Source organism: Takifugu flavidus, chromosome 7 (assembly GCF_003711565.1).
Source record: "Takifugu flavidus isolate HTHZ2018 chromosome 7, ASM371156v2, whole genome shotgun sequence".
In the NCBI taxonomy this organism is placed as follows: domain Eukaryota; kingdom Metazoa; phylum Chordata; class Actinopteri; order Tetraodontiformes; family Tetraodontidae; genus Takifugu; species Takifugu flavidus.
The window spans coordinates 7,613,865-7,630,934 of record NC_079526.1 but is presented as its reverse complement, the minus strand read 5'-3'; the positions used below and the strand labels follow the sequence as shown (position 1 = coordinate 7,630,934).

General features: G+C 46.0%; 1 protein-coding gene across 1 annotated transcript; it reads left to right on the top strand.

Annotated features, from left to right (window-relative positions):
* The first annotated feature begins 12,020 nt into the window (after positions 1 to 12,020).
* s1pr3a (sphingosine-1-phosphate receptor 3a) lies at positions 12,021 to 15,215 on the top strand. The gene is made up of 2 exons (XM_057038936.1): positions 12,021 to 12,354; positions 12,820 to 15,215. Exon 2 carries the CDS (start codon positions 12,945 to 12,947, stop codon positions 14,127 to 14,129), a length of 1,185 nt encoding a protein of 394 aa, XP_056894916.1. The 5' UTR covers positions 12,021 to 12,354; positions 12,820 to 12,944; the 3' UTR covers positions 14,130 to 15,215.
* The last annotated feature ends 1,855 nt before the right edge of the window (positions 15,216 to 17,070 follow it).

The following is a 17,070-nucleotide window of genomic DNA, read 5'->3' as shown; positions in this document are numbered from 1 at the left end:
GATGACTTGTTCAGACATATTCTGGCCATTGGAAGAGAGAGAGATTATTCGGCAATGAATTTTAACCCACTGTGTTTAATGAGAGCAAATTATAAATATACATTTGTTGGGTTTTGTTCTTTTTTAGCTCTCGTGGTAAGTAAACTTAAAAAGTAATAATAAAGATCATCAGCCACTTGAAGGTCCGTAAAACAGTAAAACAGACCAGGCCTGTATCAAATTCAGCTCGTCCACATCATCTTAGTCACGACGAGTCAAAAGAAGTGGGTTTGTGCTCAACAAAAGGCTAATTCACACAAGCAGAAACAAAGGGTTCCGTTAGCCTGGCTGACTGCTCCTTTCTGGCTGGTTCCACTTTTAGTGTGGAGAAAATGTCCTGTGAACAAATGCAAACTCATGGGTTCTGCACCTGTGTTCTGCTTTGATGGGGTGATGTGGTCTTCCAAATGAGGCATTAAACTCAGTAAAACAAAAAACCTTGTATATATTTTGTGTTCAACAAGCCCAGAGAGACTTTTCTTTCCTTTAATTACCCCCCTTAAAGGCTTTTTATTGTACTTTTACAAGCAGGGACTGCTGTCCGTTTCTTTATTAAATATATGTGGGCTCTATTTTTCCTAATCTGTGTTGTGTTTTAAGCGTTCCTAGAGAGGAAAGAAGATTGTAAATGTGTAGTGCTGGATGCAGCGACGAGGCTACCATTAACATATGATCTAGCAGAAAGAGAATACGGATTTGCAACGAAGAAGCCTTCAATGTTATTGAATTTAACACACGCAATAAAAGCCGTCTTGTGACATGAATAAGACCATTCAGCTTCATCACACACACACATACAAACAATAAAAATAGAATCTAAGGATTAAGACATATAAAAGTGTTCCATAATGTGTTTGAGGGCTGAGTGTCATATGATATATTGGGTTGGGATTGTTCTCTCTGCTTCTGAGGGGTGAGGATGAGGGGGGAAATATGGGAATTTAGCTCGATTACACTTGGGGAGAAACTGTGTGGAAGTTTAGATTCATGGTGAGGCTCATTGTCCAGAACACTCAGTGAAAACAAGAGGTGAAAAGGGCCTCAGAACATTTCAGGACCTGCAGACAGCTGAACATGTCCGGAGCGGATGGACGTGTTGGCTCCAGTCGGGTGATGCGACTGTCCCGTATGTTGGGACACAGAGACTGGCTGTTTATACAACATTCCTGGTGCTGAATCAATCATGTCCTACTTCATCACGACCTTCGTGGTAAAACTACTTTAATCTCCTGTTAACGCATTAAATTATCTTTGATTACCGTTGATGCTTCAGTGACTGCTGTTTTTACATAAACTGTAACCTTCACTAAAGAAGTCTGACAATAATCCGACATCTTTTATGACGGGAAGATTTGGTTGTTTTCCATCTCAGGGGCACCTTAATCAATCACTTTTTGTGCAAACACATTTTTAAGTGAAAAAACAGCCAATGTGTCCTCCAGCAGAAATCCGTTAACACACACCTACTGATGTGAAGGGGTTGACACACACACACACACACACATCTGTATTCTTACCCACTCTGATACAGGGTCACTTTCTCTGCCAGTCCCTGAAAAGCAGGCATTACTTCAGAAATTTAAAATTCATCCTTTTGTTCTTCTATAATATCTATTCTCTTAATTAAAACACATTTATATGCATCAATGTGGTACTCTGCTGGCTTGAACTTGGTTTGCTTCCTGGTTTCTTGTTTTTTTATATATGTATTTAAGAATCAAAATTTCCTCCGATTTAAGAACTTTACTTAAGAACTTTACTGTTTTACTCTTAAGTGAGATGATTTAATATTTTTGACCAGAATTATTAATGGGTGCAGTTAAGACTTTGGTCTACAGGGTGCGCTACAGGCGTACACTTGATTGAACAGGGCCATGACCCATCATAGCCCGGAGTTCAGAGAACCATATTCTGATTAAAGTTTAGATTTTGCTTTGTTAAAATTTTTTACATCGACATTTTTCAGACTGTATTCTCTGACTTAATCAACTGATGACTGGCAATAGGAAATGTTCTTAACAGCCAAAAATGCAAAAATATCATTGTGTCCTGATGAAAAATTTACCATAAGAACTTCTTAAATACAATATATTCTGTCTACAATTTTTAATTGAACATTTTTGTTATTTATTGTAATGAAGGTCATTTATTGTGTGAAGGTCTGATGGTTTTTTTTGTTTTTTTTAAAAAAAAACAAACCCCAAAACATTAAAGTACAGCGTTAACATCAATTGAATTAATAATATATAAGAAAATCTATTCTTATATTAGATTTATATAGGTCCCAGGCCTGGCTCTCTGACCTGGTGGATTTCCGGTCATATTGGGAAATTTGTCCATTTCCTGGATCCAACTTCCCGTCTCCTGCTGAAATCCACGAGTCACCACTGTGATGTCACAAGATTCAGCCACAAACTTGATGTCATCAGGTCCTTTTAACCACCATATTTACAGAAATTACGCATTTAGTTCCACACTGATGCTGAAGAGGACAATAGGATTCCTGAACGACGCTCCGCTGCCGCTGGACATGTCCAACACAAAAGGAATCAGTTTCATCAAGCGTGAGCTGCTACGTCATAGTGACTCAGAGGGCGGAAATATACTCTGAGGAAAGCAGTTTGTTATTTGACACACTGAAACTGAAAGAATGGAAGGAAGGGGTCGTGGAATTTCCTCATTCCTCAGGTTACTTCCTGAGTATGAGAATGAAAGCCTTATTAGTCAACACCAAAACACGGCGGTATGGCCGCCAGGGAGCACGGAACAGACATTTGCCCATTTTGTCCAGGCTCAGTGCGAGAGAAGAAAAATTAGTAGATTTCACTGGTAAAAACCCAGTTTGAAACTGTTCTGCTGCACATAAATCTCCCAAAAACCAGTGTTAACAGGCGGGACTGGTGGTTAAATCACCCTCTGGTCATCCAGTCCTTGTGGATGTCATCCTGTGTAACCACAGGTCATCATCATGCTGCGCTGCTGGTTAAAGAAATCCTCATGAACGTGCATCAGCCAACGTGCATCAGCCAACCACACGAGCATTCTTCAACCTGCCCCATGAATGTATTCGACCCTTTACCTCCCGGCTTATCTTGTTTCCTTTGCTGTGTTAGCTTTTAGGCATTGTTTCGATACCGGTCACGTGTGATTTTTCTAGTCAGCAAATTCATTAGTATCCATAATTCGTTTTAAGAACAAATCAACATGTTTCATAAGGGCTTTTTTTTGTGACCTCTAATTCCATCATTAGGCTTCCTCCTTTAATCTACTTACTGTGGAACTACTGTTCACTAGGGGGCGATGCTGTCCTGTGCGTGGGTTGACCCATCCGCTGAAGACTCCCCAAGGGCAACAACAAATACTCTTACTTGAGTAGTCTCGGTGCTCTCAACCGACACAGACCACAAAACCAAGAGTACTTTAACAGCAAATCGGCCTTTTATGCTCGTCTGGTGGAGAAATGGCTGATTTAGGGGAGCAGAACCAGGGCTCCTTCAGCTCTTCCTCTGGGCTTCTGAGTGCATGACGGTTAACCACTGTTGCCTTGACAGAAATGCTGTTACACATTTAGAAACACATGTACCTGTGACGGCTGCGTGGATTTTCTCACAGACGCCGCAGCCAGCCTCCCTTACTGACGAGCTTCACCGTCGTCCCCTTTTCTTTCCCACTCCCTCTCTAAACAGGATGTTTGCGTCTCGGCGGGGCCGGCCGCAGCAGAGCAGCACAAAGCTGATCAACAGATAGCGAGGCTGCGGAGTGCCCAGTTCTCCCAGCGCTGTGGCAGATTAACTGGGATTTAGGGCTTCTATTCAGAGTCCCCGCTAAACCAACATGCTGCAGGAGACAGCAGAGCACAGGAGGTCACGCAGCTGGCAGCACGCTTCCTCTGAGCTGTGTTTTACTTCACATTTCATCTTGGACTCCGAAATATCCGCTTTTCCGAGTAGAGCAGTGAATAGGCTGGGTTGAGAGGTCTCCCAGTGACCCCTTACTTATCTGCAGGAGATAAGAACATATTTTTGCTGATGGTCTGATGAGATCTGTCCCCCTCAGAAGAAGCAGCCCTGGAAGTCTTATATGGTGACCAATAATTCAGGCAACAATGATTATATTCAGAAGTGATATCACCGGGCTCGGGAGACGTTTGTTTCCTTGTATTGTGTTGCTATGCACGCGTACCTGAACAATTAATACAACATGCCAAGCAAGGCTGTAGGGAGTGTGAGATCTGAACCAGGAGTGAGTGTGTGTGTGTGTGTGTCTGTATGTGTGAGAGTGTGTGTTTTTCAAGCAGGGTTTTAATGTAAAGATGACGTTACACCTACAAAAAGGCGTGGCCAAACACATTTCCTGTTGCAGAGGAGAAGTGAGGTGTTTCATTAATTCTTTATATTGGTGATGGTGTTGTAAAGATGAGGGTGGTGGGGGTGTGTTTGGGGGGGGGGTGACGCAGTTTAGGGTGTTGGGGGGGGGGGTGTGACGCAGTGGAGGCTGGTTTTATTAATAGTCTTTTGCACCGGAAAAGAAAGGAAATTTCATGGAAAAATTTGGAGGGCATTTCCTCTGAGAGGCAACGAGCAGGACTGAAAACACAGGAGTGGAAAGACGTGAGTGGCTCTGCCCTGTCCTGTTTCAGCCTCTCCCCACCTCCCCCCCCCCCCCCTCCCCCCTCACTCTGTTACTGACATTTACCATTTTTGGCCCTAATTTAGTCCACTCGCAAGCATGAGATCCATCAAATTCATTTTTTAAAAAGTGTGTGTGTGTGGGGGGGGGGCTTTCGGGACTAGGAGGAATCATCAAACACGGATACCTAAGCGTGTCCCCCGCTGACCCAACTGACACAACCGATTCTCTGTTGGTTCGATCCCCTCTGATGTTGCGTGGTTTTTTTCCTCTCCCAAATATGCACAAGAACCTGTGTGTGAATCGGGGCAGTAAGTGGTGTCATTAAATCAGCGACGCCCAGACACACGGGCCTTTCACGCCCTGGGCTCACGGCTGCGTGTGCACACATGTGCCATAGATGCGGCACACAACTGCACTATTGTCTGAGTCCAACGTTAACCTGTGGTCATAACCAGCCCTCGTCTGCCTCTGAAGCACGGGTTGGATATGAACTTGAAATATGACATCACTGGTCAACCGTCGCCGCCTTCAACGCGCGTTTACTTTTACGGCCGGAGCCCAGCTGACTCGTGCGCGCTCTATCCTGTAACCCCTGTTTCCTCTTACGCACTCAGGAGGCCAGACTGCGTAGCTGAAGTGCATTGTAACAATTCCAGTAAACAGAAACCAAATCAAGTTTCCTGTTCGAGCGCTATCATCCGCCTCAGATGTGATTGCTAATGTCCCGTATAGGCTTGTTTCTCTTTCAACCATTGAGGGCCATTTTCCAGGGTTTTCCAAGGCAGCGGGAATGCCAAGTGCCTCTGAGGCGACGGCGCTGGCAGCACACTCTGAGGTCATGTCTTTATCTTTTGGTCTGTGTCGATGGAAAACAATGGTGAGACAGAGAATCCTTAGGTCTAATAAGCCTTAAAAATGTGCAAATTGCGATACCTCGTAATTCACTCCATCCCGACACACTTGAAAAGAGTTGGCTCCAAAACCTGAGCGTGCTGGAAAATGTCCTTACGCACCAAGCCAAACACGCAAACGTACAAGATTAGGCTTCATTTGTCATTTTCCAAACATCTCCACAAGCCAATCCAGAACTGGGTCTGGGTCTACATGGTAACGCTTGACATCCTTTTTAGTCAAAATAGTGGGGACAAATGTCCATTTTCCTGCTTCAGTAGTCTAATCGGTCAGATTCTGCCGGTCCAAAGACAAGTTTAAAACAGTCTGTAGCAGTTTAATCTCGAGGCTGAACCATTGGAAAGGATTCCTTCAGGAAACTGTAAACTCTTTCATGTTTGTACAGCGGGCACATAAACCCCAGACGCATCTGACGTATCCTTGTTGGCTCTTCTCTTTGCAGCCCTCTGTTTATTTTCCCGCTGAATTCTCTCTGTCTAACCCTCACCCGCACCTCCCCCACCATCCACCTTTTTTCACCTCTTGTTCACTTTGCCCTCCATCAATAAACAAGCATTGACCATTACAGTCATCCTTTTCTCGTCCTCAGCTGGGGCGTGGTGGCGGCCCCTGCACAGCTGCAGCACACCGCGCGGCGCCCACAGCGACACATGTGGAGTGGCGAGCGTGCTGACGTGATCGCGGGCAAAGGGTTGGAGGGTGTTAGAAACCTAAGTGGACCGTGGAGGCGCTGTCAGGTACACCAGAGAAACATGTGTCCAGCACACGATGGGAAAGTTTCAGGAATACTATGTACAGGAATACTTTTTTTGCCATGAGGTAACCACAGCAGTGGCCCGCCTAAAATAAAAGGGGCTGCATTACGATGCTATTGAGATTAAAGCTCAATAAAATGAAGAAGTCACACCTATGATAGCTGCACTTTGTTTGGGTTGCGTTGACCTGCTCCGGGCCTGCGGTCAGCTGTCAGCGTCACCTGTGTAATGAGATGTGAAGTGTGTTTTCAGCCATTATTTTGTTCAGCGTGTCCCCGGAGCCGGGGAGCTTTAGCTTTTTCCAGCCTGTCTTACCGTCGTTGCTGGTTGAGCGGTCACCGTGGTAGCCTTTACTACCACTGCAGATCTCTATCAAGCCTTCCTTTATATGGAGAATCGCCGTGTCACACGGGCCACAGAGGCTGTTAGTCCGACGGTGACTGATCGCCATTCACACAGCGCTTCATTCACAAACATGGCCCATTCATACAGTGGCTCCGTCAGGTTCTCACTGGGTTATACTCTGAATGGACGCACAGATATGCTGGCATACCAATAAAGCTTTGGATTTTTTTCTTTGTACATTTCAAAACAATCCTTAAATAGGGAACAAAGACAATTGGAGGATTAGGGGGCTCTCAGAGGCCCTCGGTAATGGTAGCTTTCACCTTCCCACTTAAATTTGCTGCTGGTTCAGGGATTCGAATCGGCGACGTTCTGTCCCCAAGAAACTTTGCATAGACATTTTTTGAAAATAATTGTTGAGGTCATGTCAGTTATTCCAATTTTTGTGTAACTGCATTAACATTTGGGTTAAATGTCCAGTTGGGAGGAGACCTAAGGGTTGGACCCAGGGCATGCTGAAAGGACTACGTTTCCCATCCAACCCCAGAATGCCTGGGTGTTCTCCCAAATAAGCTGCAGGAAGTAGCAGAGGAGTGGGTGGTCTGGGCCTCACCCCCATGAACCCTACCTGGATACACAGATGAAAACAGGAACAAATTTGCCTCACGAGTTGATTCATCCAGAGGAACATGTGGGAAAAGATTAAAGTCTCACCACATGTGAGGGTTTTGGGACAAGGCCATTTTTGGCCACTGAAACCAAGAACACAGCCTGCTGCCTCCAACATGCACGTGCACAGACCTGTGCTGCACCACAAATACAGCCCGGCCCTCTGGTTCATCCAGGAGAGGTTCAAGTGGTTCTAAGTCTGGACTGGTGGTATTTGGAGATGGAGCCTGGTCTGTTTCTGTCCATGGGCTCCTTCGTTCTCAGGCTCCAACTGCGTTTATTTGGAGAGCTGCAGTTTCGGGGTGGGGAGGAACAACAGACTGCTGGAGAGGTGGGCATTGGGGGGGTGGTGGATGTTCCGTAACCTGGGGGTCACTGAAACATGTGTGGAGCCCCATAACTCCTCATCTCAGGGGGAAATGTAACCCTGACCTTTTCCTATAGAAAAACACACAGGACAAAAGGCAAACAGCTTCCCGAAATAGGACTCATGATTCCTGCAGCAAACAGATGAATGTTTGCAGAGAGTCGCGTTTTCAGGGTGAAGGAGTGACGCTAACACAAACACACGAGGGAATGGGCACTGACACACACCGTGCCTACACACAGACACGCACACAAACAGGAATCTAAGACAAGCTTTCCCACACATGAGAGAGGCCGTTCTGAGAAAAAAATCTGGCATGACTGTTTACACAACTGAGGTCAGAGTTATTTTTGACATATTCTGGACCTGAGGTCCACTTTGTGTTTAAGGGTTCCGCGTTGTAAAAGAAAATAAATGATGTCACAAACGAGACTTCTGGAGTTGGGTGAGCTTGCTGATCCTCTCTCGTAGATCTGAAGATGCCTCTAAGTCCCTGAGGTAAGTAAAGGAAAAGAAAGATGGCCACTTGTGTAAAGTCCTGATTTCCTACGAATTAAAGCAGATCTGAGTGACGCATCCTTTGAAGTTGCCCCACTAAGCTGGATCCAGATAAAAAGTTTATCTGACAGAACCAGCGAGACTGGTTTTTAGACAGGCAGTCACCCTGTGGCTGAAGCCCTCCACTGATAACCCACCACCAGGACCATTTCCCCAGATACCCTATCAGCCCACAGAACCCCCGCTCCTGACCTCCGACAGGGAGGATGTGGTTGCTCTGCATGCAGACAGTGTAGCCCTCGAACCCCAGCGACACTACTAATGATCGCTCGTGATGAAGGAAGTCCTTGATTAGATATGGCAGATTAGTTTAGGTGGAGATGCGGCCAGAAGACGACCTGGAGAACATCGTTTACCTGAACCAGATGCCTCCATCTTTGATCCACGGCGTCTGGTTCCTGAATCTGTCCATGTTTTCTTCATTCAATTTACTGAATCAAATCAAGGCTTAACAGACCTCAGTCCAGATTTTACACAGTCTCTAAAAAAGAGAATATGTTTTACCAACAGCAATGAGTTATAATCAAAATATGTATATATATTAACAAAGTCAAATGATCTAAAGGATTTTAAAGGTTTCTAAAGCTTCACTTTCAACGTGGAATAAAAGATAAACTAGGAAAAGCGGGTGGGCGTCCAAATCCAGGCTCAGTGACTTTAAATGACAGAAAGAAAAGGAAACAATTAAACTTAAGAAATGTTATAAGAAGCTTAAAGACGTTGCAGTTTTGGTCCGAGGGCGGGACTTTCCCCGACCCATTACCAGCCCAATTTGTACGGATTTTCCCCACGGCACAAATTACCATTCATTCTTTTCTCCCGATAATAAAAGTTCCTGGGAGGATTGGTGGAGGGGCTCTTCTCTCCTCCAGCTCGCTGGCGACGGGGCAGTTACTCACTTCTCATCCTCATAAACCCTAATCACTCTAATTAATGATCGTCATAAAAACAGGCGGTCGGACTGCTGAGCGTAGAGCAAACATTCTCATCTGGCCCCCACAAAGGTCTCCTCAGTGGGTGTGTAGACTGCAGGAGTGTGGGGCAGCGGGTGGCGGCCCCGGAGGCCTCCCTTTTCCACCGCTGCCCTCCTTCGTTCCCACTGCACTTTGCATTCCCGGACATTTAACTCACCATCGGCCTACGCTGGCGTGTTCTGAATCACGGAGCGCCCCCACGCACGGACACACACGGTGACCACACACACACACAAACTGAACCGCACACACAGCTGCAGTCACAGACAACAGCACTATTACACAATGTTTTTTTCCAGGAATCGACAACAACGGCATGTTCTTTTTATGACACTGTGACCTGTAACCACATTTCCTTTTTTCCAACACAGCACCAAACATCCAGGATGTATGTATCCACCCTGCAGCAACTCAGCGCCAAGGCCGTCAGGGCGTTTATATATGGTTATAAATTGGAGGGTGGTCAGGGAGTGTGTACATCTCTCACTGCTCAGGGTAAAGTCAACAGCCTGGAGGGTCATTCATTAATCTGCCCGGGCAGACGGGAGAGCCAGGCTGCCTGTAACCTCTCACAATCAGCGGTGCTTGAGAGGGAGAGACAGTGGTCTCCTGCTCTTTCTTGCCTATTCCCCTCACTGCTTCTTTTCATCAACATTTGTCACGGCGTCGGTCTCTGCTGGCTTATCCTGCCATCCATCATAGTCACAGTTCCAGGTCTGCTCGATCTTATTTTAGCATCCTAGATCCAGTAAAACAAAGCGCAAAAAAACAAACATTAAAAAAGAGGGGGGACAAAGACACACTGTCAAAAACAAAGTAGATATGGTGCTATTTCTAACACTGTCTTCAGTCCTTTTATCACATATGCATGGACTTTTTAGATCAGAAGGACTTCTATGGACACAACGCCATTGGCATAAATCCATTGTTCAGATTGTTTTTAGCATTAACTCTTCAGAGCCAAACCTGAGTGAATCGCGCACATAAAAGAGTGATACTGCTAGACAAAAAGATAATGGCGTGCTTTATTGTGATAAGACACAAGGTAAGGACAGCAAGATGACAGGAAATGAGGGGGAAGAGGGGTGAGGAGTGACATGGAACAAATGATGAGCTTTTCAACCCCTGTGCAACCAGGATATCCCTGGTTCAACAATGATATTTCCACCATGTTGCACAAAAAAAGAAATCCAAAATATAGTATGTTTGCAGAGAGATTGTGGCAGATAACTGAGTACAAACACAAACAGGTGTAAAAGTGTATTTAGATTGGTGAACAAACTAGAAATCTTCAAGTTGTTTTGTGCTGGGTTGCTTTCCTCCCGGCTTTCCCTCATTCGAAGACCATCTCTCTTGCTCTCTCATGAATGTGAAACCACAAATCACTGACCATCATGTGGGGAAACTGTAGTGAACCTCATTGTGTAACCGGCCCTATTCCTCTCCCTCCAATAGTGCACAATCCATTCATTGGAAAAGTGGCTTTGGGGAATTTAACTGGAATGTGGACGGGCCTTTTTTTTCCCTCCACCAAACACAATGTAAAGAGAGCTCAAAGAGGGGGAGGATGCGTTCATTTGTTGGGGCAGAGCTGATGAGAAATTGTGCTCCGCGGTTTCATTCTAATCTTCTCTGCTGCTGGAAGGATTAAAAAAAAAGAAAAGGTTTGGATGGACTTGATGACATTTTCAGAAATGCCTGAGGCCGCGTGGCATGAAGAGCTGCAGATGAAACCACAAACGGCATCTCAGCGCATTATTTAGCCTCCCATTTCCGCGTCTTCCTTTTTGTTATCCGTGACAAGAATGCAGGGGAGAAGTGTCACCCCCCCCCCCCCCCCCCCACCCCCATCCAAATTCATTTCTGTTGGTTCCAAAGGGGAAAACTCTGACCTATCTCACACTCCGAGAGGCTGAATCATCATTTATCTGAGCATATAAAACAGTGGGCTGTCCAGTCACATTTATTACAGACAGGCTGGTTCCTGACATCTCTGTGGATGGAACAAATTCCACATAAAGACAAATAAACACATTTGCTTGTTTTTTAACAGTGCTTGAGATGTTTATCTTTCTGAAAATGAACTGTGAGCGAATGAATCGTCATTTTAAAAATATGCACCAGTCACACAAACATAACATGAGGGTTGCCTCGCGTGGCCACAGCTTCCCACAAAAATGACCCTGCTGGTTAATAGGGCGCTTTTTGCCATTGACCAATATGCATCTCCAAAAAAGCTAGCTACACACTGGTGTGATGTAGCAGCTGCAGAAATTGGTCTGCTGGGTTCATGTACTGCTGTGTGTTTGAAGCTTCAGCTAAATCTAGCGGCATAAACATGGACCCAGCCGTGGAGACATTGATGGGAGAGCTCTGCATTCACAAGTATTGTCAAAACTCTTTGTTGTAGCATTTATTTAAAAACTATCGAACACTATTGTGAGTATAAATGCTCTAAACACTCAGTTCAGTTATGCATATGACTTGCGTTGTACACAATTCTCCATCTAATATTTGTGAATTTGCCTCCTTGCAGTTTCCGTGGTAATAAAACGGTTATGCTCTTTAATAGTGAGCGTTGTGAGTCAACATCAGGGTTACTGATATTGGCTACTTCAAGAATCACACACATTTGGCTTAATTAGAGCTTTCAAACTCTAAACCGAGTTTCACCAAAGCGGATCAAACTGAGCACCGGTTTCAGTTTAGTTCTGAGACGAGGTGTCTGTGCAGCCTCTGTTCATCTAGCGTGTGGCTTTGACCTCTGCCTTCACTCATTACTAATGGAAGGACTTCATGGAGAGAATGAGGGAAGATCCCGCCCCGCCGGCGTGGAGGGCTGAGAGCAGTTCGGCCACAGCTGGAGACGGTTCACACCGAGCGGAGAGTGCGCCGAGAATTCCAGGACGCAGCCCAGCAAAACAGGACTTATCACAAGAGTTTGAAACTTTCCCGGCGACGCGGAGGATACTCAGACTTCTGTCTTCGGTCGCGTCAGAAGTGGCGGATCGGTTGTGTCCGTTTCTGAGGCGCGTCTTTACGCACGGGAGGAGATCGAGGTCCGTTAGTCTCCGGCGGGATGTGGGACCAGTAGCTCAACCAGGTACAAAAGCTCAGTGTTGGAGACTGTTTTACTGTTCCACGATGATGAGAACATGGTTCTTATACCTTTATAAACCCGACGGTAACTAATAGTTCAGAGAAATAAGGAATAAGTTAATAACTTTAGAGTTAGTTAATAGAACTTTAGAATATAAGCTGAAACACGGCACAGATACACATCTGCACACGGTTTGGTGTATTGGAGTAACACAACAGCACAAGAGGAACTTGTCAAGGTTCATTGTTTGTTTACATCTAGTTTTATGACATAATGTATTTAACGGGTGTCACTTTAACTGCTTCCAGCTACCCTGCTCCCTTTTATATGTTATCAGTTGAATGTATTTATCTTTGCCTTTAAACGTTGCGCTGGTCGGAATCATGTGTACCGCCTGTTCTGTGAGATACTGTTTAACTCTTGATAGTTGTCTAAGATGAAGTTCAGTCTCCTCCATTTGTCTGGCAGGTCAGTTTGGAAAGCTTTAAGATGCCAGCTGTGACCCTCCCTGGTTGAGCTTCCCTCCTGTGTCCAGTGCTTTGGCGCCCTCTGCTGTCTAACCGAAGTAGGTTGTGAAGGGGGGCAAAAAAAGGATGGGGAACGAGCTGGAGGAAGGCATGAACCTGATCATCGTCAAACACTACAACCACTCCGGGAAGTGGGATCGCCCCCGCAGCAATGACGTCAGTAAGACGGTGGTGCTGCTCTTCATCTGCGTGCTGATCGTTCTGGAGAACGTCATGGTCCTCCTGGCCCTCTGGAAGAACAAGCGCTTCCACAGCCGCATGTACTTCCTCATTGGGAACCTGGCGCTGTCAGACCTGCTGGCCGGTGTGGCCTACATTGTGAACAACTTCACCTCCGGGCGCAGGACCTTCTTCCTGACGCCTGTGCAGTGGCTGGCCAGAGAAGGGAGCATGTTCGTGGCCCTCAGCGCCTCCACCTTCAGCCTCCTGGCCATTGGGATAGAGCGACACATGACCATGGTGCGCTTGCGTCCGTGCGAGACAGCCGGCCGGGGGAGGCTCCTGGGACTTCTGGGGGCCTGTTGGCTGGTGTCAGTGCTGATGAGCGCCCTGCCCAGCCTGGGATGGAACTGCTTGAATAACATGTCCTCCTGTTCCACTGTGCTCCCTCTCTATGCCAAGAGCTACGTGGCCTTCTGCATCAGTGTGTTCAGCGTGCTGTTGGTGGCCATCATCATCCTCTACATCAGGATATACCGCTTGGTGACGTCGAGCGGCCGCAGGGTGAGCAGCCGGCCCTCGGAGCGCTCGCTGGCCCTGCTGCGGACGGTCGTTATCGTGCTGGGAGTGTTCGTGATGTGCTGGACGCCCCTCTTCTTTCTGCTGCTGCTGGACGTCGGGTGCAGCCCCCAGCGGTGCCCGGTGCTCTACCAGGTGGAGTGGTTCATCGCCCTGGCTGTGCTCAACTCCGCTCTCAACCCTCTGATCTACACCCTGTCGAGCAGAGAGATGAGAGCTGCGTTTTTCCGGTTGTTGTGCTGCTGCCAGAGCGGTTTGGAGCCCACTGGGACAACCGTGGTGGGGAACCCTCACCTGGGCACTGTCATCCCCACGGCCGAGAACAGCAGGTCCAGTTTTGGCGGAGGGGGCAGCGGCACCGGGAACAGGGGGAAGGTTCCCACACCCATCAACTCTGAGAATAAGTGCGGGGATCCCTCGGTGACCACCGTGCCTCACCCCTCTGGACCCGCAGACCTGCTCTCCGCCGTGCTGGTGAAGGCGGGGGCGTTGCCTTCACTCAGCAAATTCTAAGCGGAATTTGCCCAGGAGTGGACTTAAATCCAGAACTGAAACAGTCTCGCTCTCAGCCACTTTCTGTCGATGCACTACTGCCAGCAAGGCCTGGAGAAGATGAAGTGATGATTCATTAGATCCATATAAACACAAGAGCATCTGAAATCAAGCCACTATTTAGATTTTACATTGCAAATACGGCAGGTTTGCGCTCATATTTCAAACCACATGACCACTCTGACGATTTCTCCCTCTGGAAAGGAGAGAACATTATGAGGCAAAGTGACCTTGATTTTCTATCTTAGAAGTTGCTGACCTCAGCATTCGCTCACTTGTAACTTTTAAAAAATCTGGTCATTTTAAAACATATGCGTTGGACCAAACCCCAGGGTTCATGGACAGATGCTAAAATAACCTGGACTAAATCATGGATTAGCTCATCTAGCTTGGACGAGAGAGCATCTTTATCGATGTCGTGTACACCTTTTTGCATTTTATTTGTCATTATGAGCGTTGAATTTGGGCACTTTTGCATTGTGCTGTTTGAACGTCAAACACGTGCATTTTTCATCAAAGCTAATTCTGTTAACCTATTTATTTTCTGTGAAAACATTTACAATGTTGATACTATTTTTTTAGTATAGTTTGTGTGGACACAAAACAGTTATGGTACAAAGCTGTTCTTCTTTTTTAATGTAACAAGTGGCCTTCTGGCTCTGTTATGCTTGTTACACAACAGAGAACAAACAGACAAAATTTGCCATATTACATTTTAATCAGCATTAATGAGCATCGGTGAAAAAATTGACATATGTACTGCGACTCATGTGTGCAGCCCGGTGCATGGCTGTTGTTCTTTCTGCTCCAGCGTTAGCAGTGCAGCTAATAGCTGCAGCTAATAGCCCATGGTTGTTTTGTGCATTTTATCATCGGCACATCTAGAAACCACTCACACATCAACTAACCACTAGTGAATTGGAGTGTTGGATGTGAATTATTTAATGGTGGTAGACAGTAAAATTACATTTCTGCCTAGGGTGGTGTAGTGCCTTACATATTATAGCATCTGAAACATAAAATAAAAGCCGTATTCCCTTTATTGAAGATGTCGCGTCTTGTGTTTTTTATATTAAATCTCGCATCATAGTCAGGGCCCATATAAGACAGGGGAGGGGGTGCATTGTAATAAAGGTGCTGAGGATGTTTGCTCATGTCAGCTGAATGTCGTAAAGCTTCACTCATACATATATTAATGGCAGAATGGTCCTATTTGTCATTTTGCAGTCTGCTATTCCAACAGCAGGAGGAGAAACGTCACGCGAGTTAACCTGCGATGTTCTGCTGTGGGGCTGGTTTCTGACTACCATTCCTCCTGAGACCAGGGCTAGCCTGGAAAATAATTAATCCTTTGATATTTGTTTAATTAGGGGGTTCCATTTTTGTAATTACCAGTTTTCTGGTGTTTAGCTGTAGCTTAGCATCAATTAGACTCTTCAAAACAGTAGAATATTGTAGTTTTAGCGGGCTTAGCCACACACTGCCTATACGGAGGGTTTTATTTACCTGGAAACATTTAATTCCTGCATTTGAATCAGGCAGCGAAGGTTAACCTGTCTCGATGGGCCGATTGCAGCGTAGTTTGCTCTTCTTAGCACATCGCACAGCACAGCTCAGACGAGAGCTGACAGACTGGCATTTCATACTCACCTCGAGTAAACGATGTGTCTATGCCACACCCCCCCTCAGATCTGATGGAAAAAGACAGCGGAGCTGCCTCAACAGCCACGCATTTCCAGCTTAAAGGTCACTGACTGCTTCCTGTCAGAAGTGGTGTGACACTCTGTCCCTGATAAACTGGGGATGATGGTGGCCTTATGCCTTCTGGAGCCCACGAAACCTCTGACGTTGCTCCCACAATTGTCAAACGTCTTTCCTCTGATTACCAGCTGAACCTGGAAAAAAGAGCTTAGTATTTCTGTTGTTGTTAAATCTGTTGTTTGGGGAGAAGAAAACACTGAAGCACAGAAACATGTAAGCAACTTATATGTGCACACTTCACATTTGAAAGAGGAGCAAGAAAGATTTCTTTAGATTTGCCGTGATTGCAGACTCAACAATGGTTGTTGGGAACCAGAGGAGTCTGTGAACGCAGCCAGCAACACAAGCTTTAAAAACAAATACATCTTGGAAGATTCTCACTAAAGAGGTCCAGTTTGGAACAAACAAATGAAAAGAAGTTATTATGGTGGAATTTAAATTCTAGCAACTCGTGTTGAGCACATGTCCCCTGCTAATGGTGGGTTGTGGACGTCTATGTGCACCATCACACCAGGCACCCAAACACACAAATGTGAGAAAAGAAGATTAACCTCTGAAAGTTATCATAAAAATACACAGTTAAAAAATCTTGAGATTTCAGGCTATGAAAGAAGTGGGAAAAACGACCGTTTCCTAGCTGAATGAACATCTAACTGGGTCAAACACCTTAATGAATCATGTTAACTAAATAGCCGTCGCCGGTGTTCTTCCAGGATTTAGACATGGAGGATTTGTGTCATTCTCTGTGCTCAATGATACGATTTGCATATGCAAACGGGAGCACAAAAGAGGACAAGAGAATCACAACACCCCCTGTCGCCATGATCCCGGCTTTATGCCGCCGCGCATCCCGGACGAGTGCATGCATGCGTGTTTGCATGTGTGTAAACATGTTTGCAAGTTTCTGAGAAGCACAAACAAAGACCCCATCTTGCTGCGGAGTTCTGCCGAACGGCGTTTCTGGCCAGGTCAGAGGTGGAGTGGCGCCACAAGACGGATGCATTCAGAGTGTCGGGAGCCCCAAGGTGAAGCCAATCTGTCCCAGCGCCACCTCCGCAGCTCTCCGATTCAATACGGTCCAATTACAGCGGCAACAAAGACAACAAAGACTCGTGAAAACTTTATTGACAGAGGCCCAAAC